This window comes from Microtus ochrogaster, chromosome 4 (assembly GCF_000317375.1).
Source record: "Microtus ochrogaster isolate Prairie Vole_2 chromosome 4, MicOch1.0, whole genome shotgun sequence".
Classification (NCBI taxonomy): domain Eukaryota; kingdom Metazoa; phylum Chordata; class Mammalia; order Rodentia; family Cricetidae; genus Microtus; species Microtus ochrogaster.
The window spans coordinates 44053237-44070209 of record NC_022011.1 but is presented as its reverse complement, the minus strand read 5'-3'; the positions used below and the strand labels follow the sequence as shown (position 1 = coordinate 44070209).

The following is a 16973-nucleotide window of genomic DNA, read 5'->3' as shown; positions in this document are numbered from 1 at the left end:
TTTTGGGAGGACAATTCTGTATGACAAGAGCCAAAGGGAAGTTGCAAGGACAGGGCAGGGTCTGGAGAGCAGTGAGGAAGATTCTAGAAAGAGACTTTATCTGTCTGACGTGGGCATGGTTATTAGCTACCCCTCGTAGTCCTGTGAGTTCATGAGAGGTGTTCTGCATGGCACACAGTGGACACTGGAAAATAGACACCTTGGTCTCCACTGCCTGAGCCCCTGAGGCTCTTGGGAGAAGGGGCCTCTGAGATAGGACCTGAAGGAAGGATGGAGGAGGAGATGAGGTCCCAAGTCTGGTAAAGGAAAACCTTGAAGGAGTTTGTGTGTTCTTGCTGGTCACAGCCATAGCCCCAGCAACAGCCACAGCAGCAACTCTGTGTGCAGGACCCTTGAGAGTCTTGAGAGTTGTTTTGCAAAGTGCTACCACATATCCTGGGGCTGGGCAAGTGGAGGGTTGTGCTTGCCCAGATGAGCGTCTGTGGACCCCAGGCTTTCAGAGCATTGGGGAGGCACTGCTTCCAAATCTGGTCTGCTGCAGTTTCCCAGGTGCTGCAGGCGCAGGAGCCCTGGACAATTGGATCATTGATGTATGACCTAACAAACTGCAGACCTGGCCCTACCTTTTAGGCGGTACCGTCAAGTCCCCTGTTAATCTAGCCCGAGGCTGGGCCGGGGCTGTCCAAGAGACAGAGTTAAGCTTTCTGGGAAAACTCAATTGTCTTTCTGTGTCTTAGGGTTTCTGGGAGAATGAATTGGGGAGCTCTAGTGTGACCACACACAGTCAGAGGACGAGTAAGCACACACTTCAGATGGCTTAGCAGTTAAAGGAGCTTGCTCTGCAAGCCTGGCGGCCCGAGTTTGATCCCCGGATCTCACATAAACATGGAAGGGGAGCCAAGTGTGGTGGCACACATCTTTAATCCCAGCACTTGGGAGGCAGAGGCAGGTGAATCTCTGTGAGTTCAAGGCTAGTCTGGTCTACAGAGTGAGCTCCAGGACAGCCTGAGCTACATTCAGAGATCCTGTCTCAAACAAAAACAAACAAAGGATGAAAGAAGAAAGTGATTTCTACAGAGTTGTCCTCTGGTCTTCAGACTTGTTCTGTGGCACATGCGTTCCTCACATACACATCATGTACACATACATACGTCATGTACACACAACGGTAATACGAATAATAGTACAGCCAGGTTGTACTGGAGCTGCTGGTGCATGACTATGATCCTAGCATTGGAGGCTGAAGCAGGAGGTCGCTGTGGCTTGAGGCCAGCCGTCCATTCCTTATCCATTCCAGGTGTTTGTGTGACTCTCCCCCTCCCCCCGCCATTGGTATCTCATGAGATTGCTATGCTCAGCTGACAGGCTCAGCATTCCATGTGCCTTGGAAGACGGGTGTCTCTGGAAGTAAGTGGGGAGAGGTTCACTGTCTCCCCAGCACCAGGCAGCATGGGGGATGATGCCAGGCTGTGGGCTCTAGCCCCCAGTCTGTCTGTTGCTGGATGACGTGACGTCAGCTCCTTTTTGTGTCCAGTGAAGGAGCTGGCCACCCTGCTAGACCCTTAAGGTCCCAGAGCCTCCCAGTTGTGACAGAAGACAATGAACGTCCCTTCCCACTACACTGGCAGGCCCAAGGGACCACTTAACCCTAATCAAACTTATTCTGAGTTCTACGCTAAGGTGCTGAGAGGCCCTGTCCCTAACTTACCAGCCCCCACTTGGTTTGTTTTATTTATTCATTTTGTTTTGAGGCAGGGTCTTATGTAGCTCAGGCTAGCCTTAAACTTCCATTGATACAGATGTCTTTTCTCTGGGGTTGTTTCTGTCAGCTTAGCTGCAAGCCCGTGAGCAGCTTGGCTCATCTTCTTGTCACCTGGTTCCTATGTCTTCCTCCCTGGCTCGGAGAGAGCAGCATTTCTGTCACGTCTTCACACTGTCTGCTTGCTGTCAGGACCTTGGGATCTGGAAGCTGCAGATAACAGCATTTGCAGCACCTGTGTGTGTGGTGGGTGGGTGGGCAGGGAGGGGTCTGGCATTTCCTGGCAGCTTGGGAAGAAGCTTGACCTGGATTTAGTAAAAAGACAGTAGCACTGTGGGCATTGAGGGCACCATGGGCACCCAGCAAATACATAATAAGGGCTTGGTTCCTGCTCAGCTTTCTCTGCTGGGGCTGGGCTGAAGTAACTGGTGCCTTCTATTTATTAATTCCTATTAGAATGACACTTGTATTATTATTATTATTAATTATTATTATTGGATCCTTCCTATCAGGCAGACAGGTTGTCAGGTGTTCCTGGCACATCTTATTGGGTGCTGTTGAGACAGGGTTTTGTTATGTAGCCCAGGCTGACCTTGTATTTACAATTATCCTGCCACCACCACATCTAGCTTAGGTAAGTCCTTTTTTTTTTTAATTATTTTTTTTACTTTTTTGAGACAGGGTGTCTCTATATGTAACTCTGGCTGTCTCATAAATCAATATATAGACCAAGCTGGTCTTGAACTCACAGAGATTCATCTGCCTCTGCCTCCCCAGTGCTGGAATCAAAGGCATGTGCCACCATGCCTGGCAGACTTCTTTACTTTTATAACTATTTATTTTATGTGTGAGTGTTTTGCCTGCATGTGTGTATGAACATCATGTGTACTTGATTTCTGAGGAGGTCAGAAGGACATACATTGGACCCCCTAGAACTGGAGTTACAGATGTTTATGAGCTACCATACGGGTGTTGGGAATTGAACCCAGGTCCTCTGCAAGAGCAACTAGTGCTCTGAACTGCAGAGCCATCACTCTAGACCCTAAATTACGTTTTTTTGGGGGAGGGGATGTTTTTTTGGGGCAGGGTCTCTCTTCATAGCCCTGGCTGTTCTGGAGCTAACTATGTAGATCAGGATGGCCTCAGACTCACAGAGATCCTCCTGCCTCTGCTTCCAGAGTGCTGCAGGTAAAGGAGTATACCACCACCACCTGGCATGGCTGGGCTCTTTTCTTTCTTTTTCCTTTTCTTTCTTTTTTTTAAGTTTTTTTTTGTTTTGTTTTTTGTTTTGGAGACAGTAGCTTTGGAGCCTGTCCTGGCACTTGCTCTGTAGACCAGGCTGGCCTCGAACTCACAGAGATCCACCTGTCTCTGCCTCCTGAGTGCTGGGAATAAAGGCATCCACCACCACCTCCTGCCTAGCTGGGCTATTTTCAATGCTCATTTTATGGAAAGAGATTGAGGCTCAGAAATATTGAGTCAGCGGCAGAGCTGGGTCTGTGGTCTGTGTTCATACTGTTCCTGCTTACCTGTCTGGGACAGGATCTTCAGCTTCTGCTTGCCTCTCTCTGGTGTTCAGGAGCTTCCTCTCTGCAGGACACCCGCCCTGTTCTAGGCATTGGATGCTGTCAGAGCCCTCACTGAGGTCCTGTGTGCTGTCTGCTGGTTCCCTGCAAACCAGCCTCAGCTTGGTCAGGCCGCAACTGCAGCAAGCCCAGAATCTGGTTCCCAGGGGATTTTCCAGCTCTGTGGTTGCCGATGGCATGGTGCCACCCGAGTACCTCCCTCTAGACTGTGCCTGAGCCTTCCCGTCTTCTTTCAGCTGCCTATGGGAAGAGCTTGCAGAGACACGGGAAAGTAAACAGACAAGAAGTTAGCCCGGAACACACGTGAGCTGCTGACAGATAGATAATCAAGCTCTTGAGGATCTTGGATTCCCAGCTGGTGCTGTCTCTGGGGTGATAACCCAGCATGTCTGATGGCTGATGCTGTGTTGGGAGGTGTGGGGTGTGAGGTGGGGCGGGGGAATGGGGTGGCACCCCCATCCACAGTGCTGTGGAACCAGGCTGCAGTCTGGTGAGGTATGCCGGCTGTCATTCGGGTCCACAGTGCTGTGGAACCAGGGCTGCGGTCTGGTGAGGTCTGCTGGCTGTCATTCGGGTCCACTTCCCTTTCTGATTAATCAAACCTTTGAGTGTCCAGGGCCTAGAAAAATAGATCCGAGACAGACATATCATGGTTCCTTCCTTCTTCCCTCTCTCCCTCCCTCCCTCCATTCCTTTCTTTCTTTCTTTTGACAAGGTCTCTCTGTAACTGTGGCTGTCCTGGAACTCACTAGACCAGGCTGGCCTTGAACTCATAGAGCTCCATCTGCTTCTGCTTCCCAAGTGCTGGGACTAAGGACGTGTGCCACTGTGCCTAGCAAGTTTCCTCTTTCTTATTTTTTCTTTCTTTCTTTCTTTCTTTCTTTCTTTCTTTCTTTCTTTCTTTCTTTCTTTCTTTCTTCCTTCCTTCCTTCCTTCCTTCCTTCCTTCCTTCCTTCTTTCCTTCTTTCTTTCTTTCTTTCTTTCTTTCTTTCTTTCTTTCTTTCTTTCTTTCTTTCTTTCTCTCTCGCTCTCGCTCTCTCTCTCTCTGTTTCTCTCTTTCCTTCTTCCTTCCTTTCTTTCTAAAAGATTTATTTATTTAACATATACTGGTGTTTTGACTGTATATATTCTGTGTGAGGATGTCGGATCCCCTAAAACTGGAATTACAGACAGCTGTGAGCTGTCATGTGGGTGCTGGGAATTGAACCCAGGTCCTCTAGAATAGCAGCCAATGCCCTTAAGCCGCCAAGCCATCTCTCCAGCCCCAAGTTTCCCATTTCTTTATTGCTCTGTAGAATGACCGGGTAGTTGCTGTTTACTGACAGACTGCCTTCCTGTCTCTCATCATGTGACTATTAGTGCCGGGCTGATAAATGAATTTCTTTCAACCCTTCGGTTGCTGCCATTGGTGATGTCAACTCCGGCTTGAAAGCCTTTGCGGAGTTACTTATTTCATTTAATTTTCTGACACCTGATGAGGTGGGGGCTGCTCCCTCGGATGTACAACAAGGGAAACTGAGGTTCAGAAAGAAGGAAGCGTGTGCTAGAGCCAGCGAGGGGTGGGCTTGTTTGAAAACGTCACCTAAGCCTGCCGCATGGGCACCTTGCTGTTTCACGGAGAGCCCTTGGCCTACAAGGGGTAGAGCAAACAGATTCCTGCTTCCTGTGTGTCTGAAGACTGGCTTGTGTTTCCTGCATTGTCCGCTGGACTCAGCTTCCTAGTTCCCCTTGCCAGGGGCTAGGTTTTCCCCTGGACACCGCAGACTGTGTCACTTGCCCTCCCTGGGTTTCTAGTCAGTGTGGTTGCTTCTACACATTGTGTGTGTGTCAGAGGCTAACTTGTGGGAACTATTCTTTCTTTCTACCCTGTGGGGTCCCGGGATTGAACTGAGGTCGTGAGGCTTGGCTCTAGGTGTCTTTACCTGCTGAGCTGGCCATCAGTGTAGGGTTTTTTGTTGTTGTTTATTTTGGCTAAAATTTGATTTATATTTATTTTATGTGCACGAATGTTTGCATGTATATATGCCACATGCATGCCTGATGCCTGTGGAGGCCAGAAGAGGGTGATTGATCTTCTGGAATTAGAGTTACAGCCAGTTGTGAGCCACCATGAAATTGCTGGAAATAAAACCCAGGTCTCCTGCAAAACCAGCAAGTGTTCTTAACCATTGAGCTATCTCTCCAGCCCTATTGTGGTTTTTCATTGACAGTCCATTTCCTTCATTAGAGTCCTAGAGTATCCCTGGAGATAGAGAGAGGTTGTTGGAGGGTGGGCATGATGCCAGTCCTGTGGCAGGCCTGCAGTAGGTGTAGACAGGCTGATCCTGCTCTGGGTTGGGGATGTTGCTGGAGTCCTGGGCCCCCTGTCTCTGTGTGCTCCCCAAGCGCAGGGATGTCAGTGTCCTGGTCTCCTAGAACGGGCTGCCAGCCAGAGGCTGCGTGCACAGAGCTGAACCCAGGCAGGTGGGTGGAGCTGGGAAGGGATAAGAAGGCCTTTGTTTCTCCTGTTTGTGTCCAGATGGGAACTGATTTTCCCGACTCAAGTGGAGGATGCAAAGGGAGGTTCCGGGTGCTCCCCCCACCCCCAGACGTTTCCCCAGGTCTCCACCTGGCTACCTTCTCCACCCCTCAGGCCCTCCTGTCTCAGCATTTACCCTTCACCAGACCTGTTGTGGCTGAGTTCTAGTTAAATATTTGCTAACTGTGAGGTTTGCGAGGCGGCTCTGTGCAAAAGTCCCAGCTGACTACTCCCAGCCTGTCTCGGGATAAGGAGACCCAGCCCTCCGGGGCCTTCAGAACCCTTCCCTGTGCAGGTGGCCTTCTTGGCATCTGAAACTAGATGACCTTTCCCTCCGGGGTTACAGGACTGCTTGACGGACCAGGGAGAGAGGGCAGAGGCCAGGCCAAATTCTGGGGAACCAGGGTGGAGAGAGCCTGGAGATCTGCTCCCTAATTTCCTGACCTGTTCCCCTCCTGTTCAAAGGTCAGACTTCACAGAGCCCCAGTGGCCTGCTCACAAGGGAATGTGGCCGGGCGGGATTCGGTCAGTGCTGCCCTCTTGAAGCCTTGACTATTAGCAATAGAACCCATCATGTCTTAGATTTCTCCATTGCCATTTGGGGTGGCAGGGGGTCTGTGACATCATGCCTGGTTTCGCTCTCCTGTGTAATGCTGGGCAAGTCACCCAGACTCTGAACCTTGGAGCCCTCATGCAGAGAGTTGCTTTAGCAGTTTGTCCTGCTGGGGTAAAATGAAGTCATGTGACAAATATTGATGACGTACTTAAGAGGTGCCTCAGTGTGGGCTCTGGGCAACTGTGGGATGCATTAGCTCATGCGCTGATTATTATAATTATATGCAAATGGAGAACCAGAGAGCCTTAGTGGTGGGGAGAGGGCAAGGACGGCTAATGAGATTTTGGGTCTGGGAGTCAAGGAAGGGTGTTCTGCCAAAGAGCGTATCGCGTATCGTGGGAGAGAGTGCAGAATGTGGGGGGGCGCACTTGGTGTCAGTGGGACACAGCCACAGCAGGGGCTGGGCAGGGCAGGGAAGCATGGCTGAGAACCTCTGCCTTGGATTCCATTCATTGCTACCAGCTGATGGGCTGCGGCATGTCAGGACATGGGGAGGTGCTGTCAGAGCCGATGGGGAGCTTTAGGTCTCCTGGGGCTCATTCTTAACAAAGCAAGTCACCTGATCCTCAGGACATTGCCACAGTCCTCCGAGTCCAGGTCCTGCTGGCCCGGTGGACAAGTCTCAGACCTTGCAGCCTCTGTTTCTCCAGTGGCAGTGATGCTCCTAGGCTCTGGCAGGTCAGGATTTGGTGTCAGACCCTGTGACCTTCATGAGAAGTGATCAGTCCCCAGTCAGCCTGGTGCCTGTCCACCTGTGTCTAAATAAAACATTCTTTTTTTTTTTTTTTTTTGGTGGTGCTGGGGGTTGAACCCAGGGCCTTGTGTATGATAGGCAGGCACTCTACCACTGCACTGGATCCCTAACCATCTGGCTGTGGCTAACAGACACCTCTATAGGTCCTCAGTCAGTTCTCAGTGCGATGGCAGAGTCCAATGAAGGATGGTCCCTGGACACCCGGTGTCCCCAGCCCTCAGCAGGTACGCTGTGGAGCTGTGCTCATGGGAAGAGGGTTTTCATGTTAGTCCCTGGTCTCCGAGGCGAACTCAGCTGAAGGTCCCTTCAGGACACCTGCAGTGAGAAGGGAGGGAAAGATCATGTGACATCCACTTTCCTAACAAAGAAGGACTGTGTTGGATGTGTTCCTTCATCCTCAGGAGCCTCTGAGGCTCCGGCTTCTGCAAGAACCTCTCTTACACACTAAGGTCGGTGTGGAGCTTATGAGAAGTCTAGCATGGATAAGTGGGGAGCGCCCGCCCATCCTGGGGATTTCCAAAGGAAGAGATGGTTTGGGGAAGGAGGGAGCTGAAGCATCAGCGCAGTGTGTGGGGGTGTGTGTTCAGGTTTTAGAATACTCAGGTACTTGTAAGAGGAGCCACGCCTTTATCCCCGAGGGCAGAGGGAGCCTTAGGTTTGTGAGCCCTACTGGCTCCTGGTCTGGGAAGGAGCAGAGGGAGTCAGGAATAGTTGGTATAAGAGGGTCGTGACTCAGTCGAGGGGTTTAGTAGGTGGTGCAGGCTGAGCTGAGGTGAGCTGGCCTGTTGACTGACCCAAGGCAGCTCACAGTTACCCTCGGAGGCCTCTCTGGATAAGCCTGACTGGTGTGCCATCAGCTGTCACACTGTCTCTCCTGGTTCTGCCTCTGCGGGATCCTGTCCTCCTGGTCCCCCTGTCCTCCTGGTCCCGGCTCTTCTCATGGGCCCTGCCCACTCCCACCTGCTGGATGGTGGAGCCTGCCATTATCCTTTCTCCCAACTCCTTCCTGATCACTGGTCCCAAGCAGGATCCCTCCTCAGTCCTCCTGATGGGGCCACCCACAGGCTGCCGTATCCATCCCAGAGGCTGACTGTTTCTATGGTGGTGTGAAGTGTATTTTCCCAAACTTGGATTTCCTGTTCTGAGTCTGTGTCATTTATGTATGTACATACATACATACATACATACATATATATATATATATATATATGTATGTGTGTGTGTACAGTGTGTGTTCATGTGTGTGTATGTGTCTGAATGTGTGTGTTTGGATACCTATATAGGTATTTGTAAGTGTGTGTTGAGGCCGGAAGTTGACATGGGTGTTTTCCACGTTTGCTTTGGGACAGGGTCTCACCTGGAGCTCCTTGGATCAGTTAGGACGGCAGCCAGCAAACTCTCGGGACCTGCTTGTCTCAGTGCCACAGACCTGCTCTTCTCTTCTCCACCTCCAGTACTGGGGTTAGAGAACTGGGGTGCTATGCCTGGACTTTTTTATGGGTGCTGGGCATACAAACTCAGGTCCTTGTGGTTGCATGTTGGGCGTTTTATCAGCTGAGCCATCCCTCCAGTGTGGTCCCTACATTACTTGTCTGCCCCCTCCTTTAACCTCACCCCCCCATTGTTTATATGCTGTGTGCTCTCAGAGAACTCACTTGACCTCTCAGTGCATTGATGAAGTAAGGTCAATGCAAGAAACAGCATGCGGGGCCGTGGATACAGCTTAGTTGGCAGTGTTTTCCTTGCATGTGGGAGGTCCCAAGTTTGATCCTCAATGCTGCAAGAAAAAATAATACTCATATTTTTAGATGGGAGTGGCAGCTCGCTCATTCAACCCTAGAACTTGGGAGGTGGAGGCAGAGGGCTCAGAAATTCAGTCACTCTTGGCTGCATAACAAATTTGAGTCCAGCCTGGGCTACATGCACATCATCCCGGGTGCCGAGGAACCCTAAGTGGGTGGCTGCTGGAGAGTGTGGGGAGTGAGAATTCACCGGAAGCTTTTAGGTGACACCCTGAGACCTGGCACTCCAATCCTCATTTGTCAAACTGTGCTGTGTGACTCAGGAGTATGTGACTACCTCTCTGGGCCTCAGTTCTCCTGGCTGTGCCAGTTAGATGACATAGTTTCTCGTATTTGACTTCGGGACATAGGGAGCCTGAGTCCCTGCCTCCACTCTACCTCAGCCCTTAGTTTCTGGGGTGGGTGGGTCATCATCCTAGCGGCTTCCCCCACCTCCCTATCTGGAGCCCTCCCCAGAGCTCCTAGAACCAGGCAGGCCAGTTCTGAGTCTGCCCCACCCTGCAGGTGCTGTCACCTGCTAGGTTTCAGTCCCCATGAAACCCTGAAACTGGGCCGGGCATGGTGGTAAGGCTTGTTCCACGAGCTCGCTGGAGGGACCAGCCAGACCAGGATGAGCCTGGCTCAGTGCCCATAGCTGAGTCCAAACCAGGGCCGGGCTTGTGTGAAGTCCCTGTGTCCACATGAGGCCGGCCACCATCCTGGCTGGAGATTGCCTTTCTGTCCTGATGTCATCATCTGGAAGGGGATTCAGTCTCAGGCCCCTGGGTCTTGGACCTGGGCTTAGCTCTTGCTTTGGCTACTCTTTCATGGGTGTGGGAGGGGCTCTCAGTTCACTGTGCTCCCTGTGTGAAAGGTCTCACAGTGGAGTCCGTGTACCTGTGACAGAGATCATGTAGGCCTTCCACAGGGGTGCAGCATGCTGGGGGCTCACAAACTCTTCCTGCAGGGTGTACCCAGGGACCCCTCTCTCCTTCCCCCATACTCAGCTTAACCTGTGGGATTGGCCCAGCTCCCCAAGACTTCAGAGACTTCAAGACACCCTGGGGCCCTTGTTCTTGGTGGCTCCTGCTATCTACTCAGGAAGTAGCGTGATCCCTAAAATTGTCACTTTGGAAAATCAGAGATCAGCAGCATTCTTCCGGCCACTGAGCTGCCGGTGGTGTCGGTCATGTGCACTGTCCCTGTCAGGGCCGAGTGTCTTATGCCCATTGGTTCACTGATTTCCTTATCGCCTAGTCAGGTGGGTGCTGATATGCCATCTTGAAGAGAGGGCCACAGACGCACAGAGAGAAAGTGCCTTGGCTAAGGCCACACAGCTGGTAGGGGGCAGAACTGGGACTTGAACCCAGAGCCTGTCACTGCAAGCCCTTGTTGCGGGTCGTGTCTCAGTCCGGGGTGGCTGGAGTCAGCTCCCGATCTGAGTCACTGGCAGCTCAGAGGAGATGCTGAGGGCAGCATCTTGTTCTGCTACCAAGGCCAGACCAACACTGCTGAGGTTTGCACTAAGACCTTAGGTCACCTGAGACCTACTTGCCATTTTAGCCCAGGGAGGGTCAGCCAGGGAAGGGGTGTCCAGGAGGTAGGAAGGGCTGTGCCAGCCTTGACTACATGGGAGCAGGTAGGGAGGTGGAGAGCCAGACTAGTCTCTTCGCTCTGACACCCACACATTCTGAGCCTGAATGTTCTCATCTGTCAGATGGGGTCAGTTAAGCTTGCTCTGCTTCCTCTTGGGCCTGGGTAAGGCCTGGAGAGTGAGGCTAGGGCCCCCTAAAGACACTGTGTGGAGGCCACTGGGGGTGGGGGACTCTGGACAGGCTCTGGGGAAAGTAAGCGTCAAAGCCAACTTCCCGATGGCCTGGGATGTAGTGCACTGGTAGAATGCACTGGTAGGATGCTCACCTGGCATGCGTGAAGCCCTAAGTCCAGTCCCCAGCATCCAAAAACAAAACAGAATTCCCACTTTTAACTAGGTACGGTGGGAGAGCTCTGTAATGCCAGTACTAGGGAAGCTCTGGCAGGAGAATTGTCTCAATTCTGAGGTCAGCCTGGGCTACATAGGCCAACCTGGGCTACTTGGTGAAAGCCTCTTCACTCATATGAACAGCTCTAATCCCTCCTCCTGAAATGCCTCTTTTCTTTGCTCCAGGCTGTGCCTCTGAGCCTCAGGAGCACAGGGCTGAGAAGCCTATGCTGAGTTCTCAGAGGGCATACCTAGGGAATTCTGGGAATTCTGGGTGCAGAAGCAGGAGGGCTGCCTGGCTGGTGAGGGGCCTCTCTGAGTCACCCTTGAGCGCTTCCAAAGAATGTATCCAGCTGCATCAAGACCCCTTACCCAACTGACTTGCTTATGATTGGGCTCTTCGAAACACACACACACACACACACACACACACACACACACACACACACACACAGAGAGAGAGAGAGAACTTTGTTCTAGACTCATGTCCTGGGAACTGGCCTTTTCAGAGCTTGGTGGGGTGTACCCTGCCTTCTAGGTGGGGTGCCTCGAGGCTTCCTGACACAGCTCTGGATTTCCCAGATGTCCTCAGGATTACAGAGAACCATGCAGGCCCTGCGATTGCCCATATGGGGCCTAGCTTGGTTTTGTTGACTTACCATGGAATGGTCTTCCCCTGCGTCTCCCATTATAAGTGAGAGTTTATATGCAACATGTTTCTCTGGGACCGGCAGAAAAATCTGTGTGTTGGGCAGAGTCAGGCAGCCCAGCTCTGTGTGAGGTGAACCCACATCAGGGGGTATTGCTGGCCCTGGGAGCAGAGATGAGACACCCAGCCCAGGTTGGGTGCTGGTAGGGGAACCTGGGTGTACAGAACACACATACGCCCCGCTTCCTTAACTCTTACTTTGTCTGGTCGTTGCTTTTCTTTTCTTCCTTTCTTTTTTAGAAAAAAAAAATCTTTAATGGATTTTTTTAAGCTATAGAAGTTGTACCTGGTAATGAGTGGTTCCCCCCACCTCTCGCCCCCATAGCTGAGCAATGTACAATGAAGACTGGTGTTTTGGTGCCTTGGACTGCGTATGCAGTCACTGTCCATAACCTGCTGTGTGCACACCATAACCTGGCCTATTCACATCCTGTCTGGCCCTGTGACGGGGCTCTGTGATGCGATGCTTGGCTTCTATGAAGAACGTGAGGGACTGAGAACTGGGTAGCCCCCATGCCTCCCTCTCGCCAGAAAGCTGGAGGGTGCGCCTTTCAGTTTCCATCGTCCCTGCAGCTCCTCAGGCAGCAGCATCTGGGCTGAGTCAGTGCACCCGGGGCGAGGGCCCATGAAAATATGCAACCTGGGTGGGTGAGGCCAGCCTACACCCACAGACAGCCTCACCCAGGCATCTGTAGCTATCCTGCTCGCTTCCAGTCTGGCCCAGGGTCCCTGAGGTTGGCCCTTTCATCAGGTGGGGCCACGGCCTGCCTCCTCACGGCCCTCTGAGGTTTTGTGGACTGTGGTCAGAACCCGCTCAGATCCTAACTGTCTCCATCTTCTGTGTGATCTAGCCAGCCCTTGACACTCCTCAGGGTGGTGAGCCTTGGCCTCGGAAACCCCATTTGGTGTCCACCCCAAACCTATGCATTGGAGTGTCTCCAGAGGCCATGGAGAGATTGGAAGAGCTGATGTGGCCAGGTGGGGAGAGAGGTCTGCCCGGCCTCCCCCAGTACCTCCTGCGTGTCCTAGGCTGGGTGTTGAGTCATGGAACCCTCTGCCGCCCTCTGGAGCTAGCTGCTGGAGCTAGCTGCCCGCAATGGGTGAGAAAAACAGTGGCTATGACGGCTCCGGTTTATAATCCCAGTACTCACGAGGGCAAAAAAAACCAGGAGAACAGCTATGAATTCCAGGCCAGCCTGGGCTACATAGTGAGTTCCAGGCCAGTCTGGAGTACATAGTTAGACACTATCGGTGCTAAGTAGCATTTACAGGGTGGACACTGTGAAGGGCCCCAAAAGGGGACTGCCCAGACTGGGGTCACAGAGCCCAGTGGCAGGGAGGTAAGGTCTGTGCCAGGCCCACCGTGCCAACTCAGGTCTTCTCCTGTGTTGGAAGAACCCCATAGTGCACTGCTGATCTTTGGGGTTCGCTTTGCCCCCTGAAGATCCCAGATCCTTATTTTGTGTTACAGGGTCACTTCCTTAGTACCAAGCACGTGCTCGTTCTTTCCCAACTGATTGGGTTCCGTCCACCACTGTTGCTTTTCTTCAGCTCTTCCTGGGGTGCGAACTCACAGACCACTTCCTGCCACTGGCGTGGCACCACTCCTGGGCCCTGTTGCTGAGCCCCCAGCGCCATTCTTGTTTTTGCTCAACGACCACTTGGCCATTGGTCTTAGGTCCCTCCCTTAGTCAAGCACCCACTGTGTGGTCCAGTAAGGGACAGGCAGCTCTCGCCCACCTCCCATGTGAGATGTGTAACCTCAACACTAGCTGCTGGCCCATCCCATCCTATCTGCTCCAGAACTGAGAGCAGATACCTAGCAAGGCACCCTGCCTCCTCATGTATTGGTTGGTTGTGGATCAGCTTGCCAGGGTTTGCCAGATTTGGGTCAAGTTTGCTTTGGTTCCTGAGGTCAAGTAGCGAAGAGTCAAGGATTGCAGTCGGGTACGACGGGGGTCCCGCCTGGCACTCTGTTCTTGGATACGTGAGTGCACCATCTTTTCTCACATCATTTGGTGGAGACATGCCCCACCTGCAACCATTTCTGCCCTTTTCTCCACTTTTTCCTTTGGCTCCCATGACTTCTCCTTCCCTAGGCTTCTCACTTCCTTTCCTGAGCTGTGGATCTATCTACCTTGGGTAACTTATGTTCACCTTTGTATGAAAAGATTGAGTGACTTCCATCTCAGGCCCTTGGGCTGTCCTGGCTGCCCCAGCCCGGCTTGTGTAAGCCCATGACTGTCAGTGTCTTGGCCTAGGGAGTTGAACTCCAGCCTCCTGCTGACCCAGCTTCCCCTTTGTCCTGGTTGCAGGTCTTTCTGATATGTCCTCTTTCAGGGGCTCTAGAAGCTTCTTTTTTTTTTAAAAAAAATTAATTTATTTATGTATTTTATGTATATGAGTGCTTCATGAATGTCTGCATGCCAGAAGAGGGCAACAGATCTCATTACAGATGTGAGCCACCATGTGGTTTCTGGGAATTGAACTCAGGACCTCTTGAAGAACAGTCAGTGATAGCTCTTAACCACTGAGCTATCTCTCCAGTCCCAGAAGCTTCTTTCATTGCACAGCCCGTCTGTCCTGGTCTCAGACACCCCGATGGGATGACGGGACATGACTGGGCCTTTGCCTGGCCCAGCTCTCCTCTTTCTGCTTCCTCCACAGGCCAGCTTCAGAGCGCAGCTCTTCCCAGACTAGGCACCAGCCTGGCAGCTGAGAGTTGCTGTGCAGGTCCCGATTCAAGTGTTTTATTTATTTGTTTGTTTATTTATTTATTTAAATACGGCAGCTTCCCTTGAGCCTGGCCAGGCATTAGGTACACATTTGCTGTTCTTTAGTTAATTCTCTATTTGGGGGTGACTGTTCCTCTGAGTTGTGGCTGAAGCTCTAAGGATTCTCACTGCCTGCAGGGAGTTAGGGCAAAACTTGGCCAAGGACAGTGGACTCCTAAGCCTCCTCTTCCCTTACCTGGAACAGTGGTGGCCCCACCTGCCCAGCTCTCATGAAACTGTGTCCACCCGGGGGTTAGCTCTATATCAGCAGTGGCTGTGGGGTGACAGGCCCATGGTCATCCCTGACCCTCACCCTTCCCCTGCCTTATTATCTCCAGGACAATTCCCACGGTCTCTAAGGGCTGCTGCTCTGTGGGTTTTCACAAAACAGGCACGCCAAACACATTCTTCATCCCTTCTTCCCTCCGTCCCCCATCAGAATCTAGACAGTTACAGCCTCTGTCCAGGACAGGGCTGCGTGGCAGGCAGGCTTTGTGGAGAGGTGGGTGAGCTGAGTGCATGCCCCTCTACTGTCCCTGAGACAGGGCTGGGGTGCAGGCCTGAGACAAAGTTGGTCATGTGGAATGAGCCCTGGGTTCTCCCTGGCCACCAGCGCCTGTCTGGGTCCTGTCATTTGCTCTCTGTGTGAACCTCTCTGGGTCTCAGCTTCCTTCTCTAAAGTGGCTGTGACATGAACCCCCTCACAGACCCACTGAGAGGGAGAAGCACTGTCCTAGGCTGCTGACTCCAGGGACCTAAGGTGGGCAACGGACTAGGTCTTTGGAACTGCAGTCCAAGATTGTTGGCAGTGGCAGGTTGGTCTGACTTTGCTTCTAGCCCTCTCAGTGTGAAGGGGAAACTGAGGCCCAGGAGGGGGAGCTTCATAAACCCCAGGTTGAGATTTTAGTTGTAGTTTTTTAGGACCATGAGGCTCTTCTGAGCTTTCTCGGTGCCTCAGTTTCCCCATCTATAAAGAGTGACACCCAAGATCAGTACTGAACAAAGAAGCAAACAGCTGGGAGCAGCAAGCTGTTGGCTCACAGGGTTGGGCTGTAGCTCAGTTGGCTGAGTGTGTACCTACCACGCATGGATCTCAAGGTTTGGTCCCTGACGTTTAAGTAGGGCTTGGTGGCACATGCTTGGAGGGTTAGGAGTTCAAAGTCACCTTTGGCTGTGTAGAGCTAGAGGCCAGCCTGGGCTGTGAGCTCCTGTATCAAAGGAAGAAGAATAAAAGGTTAACTTGGTAGATGAATTTGAATCGTGAGTCAGTGACTCACATGTATGAAAGTGAGGAGGCTCGTCTGACCCTCGGCCCTGCACTGGGAGGCCCGAGCTTGCAGCTTCCCCCTTTTCCTCACCAGTTCCTTTTCGCCAATAGGAAGTATTCTTTATTTTTTCTTTTCAAATGAACATGTATGTCTTTGTGAGGGTGTCTGGTCCCCTGGAACTGGAGGTACAGACAGTCGTGAGCTGCCATGTGGGTGCTGGGAATTGAACCCGGGTCCTTTGGAAGAGCAGTCTGTGCCCTTAGCATCAGAGCCATCTCTGCAGCCCTAGGAATCGTGCTTGCTCAGAGACTATTCAGCGTATGAGACTATCACTTTCCAACAGTCTTCACAGGGTCTCCCAGTGACTTCGCCATAGCCTGGCTTTTTTCTGTCTTGGGTAGACTGGTTTATGCTGGTCAGTCCCACCACTGCACAGTTAGCTGGTGGTCTCTCGCTTGCACAGTGTCCTACGTGTAAGCAAGGCATCAAAAAGAGCATGCAGCCCCCTTAGGGATCCCAGGCTGTCTCACTCGGTACCGGTCACTGGTGAGGCCAAGCCTCTCACAGGCCTGTTAGGTGTGGTTTACTTTCTCTCTGTGTGGCCACTGACCAACTTCCTGTCGGGAGCGGGTAGCCACCTTGTGCACACGGCTCACGACCAAAGCCCTAGCCTAGCGTGTGAGGGGCTACGGTGGCCAGCCTTAGTCAAAGGGCATCTGTGCTTTGCATGATGGTGACTTGGCAGGCTTGATTCCCTAGGTGTCCACGGTGACCTGCCACTCATGCGTGCTTCCCTTCCAGAGAAAACCGAGAAGATCCTGAGAGAGTTCCTCCGTTTCTATGAAGACCAATATGGCGTCTCCCTCTTCAACAGCATGCGCCATGAGATCGAGGGCACGGGGCCACCGCAGGCGCAGCTGCTCTGGCGCAAGGTGAGAGGCACGGAGAGGGTGCAGCCTGGGCTCTGTCACCCCTCCTCCTATGAGGCCTTTGATGTGACTTCTCTGGGCTTTAGTTTCCCTTTGTTGCTGGGCTGGTCTCTAAGGGCGCTTCATTGACTGAGGTAAGCTCCCCTCACTGCCAGTGCAACCTGTCCCCCCCACTGCCAGTGCAACCTGTCCCCCCCACTGCCAGTGCAACCTGTTCCCTCTCCATTGCCAGTGCAACCTGTCCCTCCCCACTGCCAGTGCAACCTGTCCCTCCCCACTGCTAGTGCAACCTGTTCCC

General features: G+C 52.3%; 1 protein-coding gene across 1 annotated transcript in view; it reads left to right on the top strand.

The window, feature by feature from the left end:
* Positions 1-16973, top strand: part of Fam129b (family with sequence similarity 129 member B) — a 51139-nt gene that overhangs the window by 14208 nt on the left and 19958 nt on the right. Inside the window, exon 2 of the mRNA XM_005346031.3 lies at positions 16548-16678. Within this exon, the coding sequence (XP_005346088.1) occupies positions 16548-16678 (131 nt within the window). The remainder of the gene's footprint in view (positions 1-16547; positions 16679-16973) is intronic.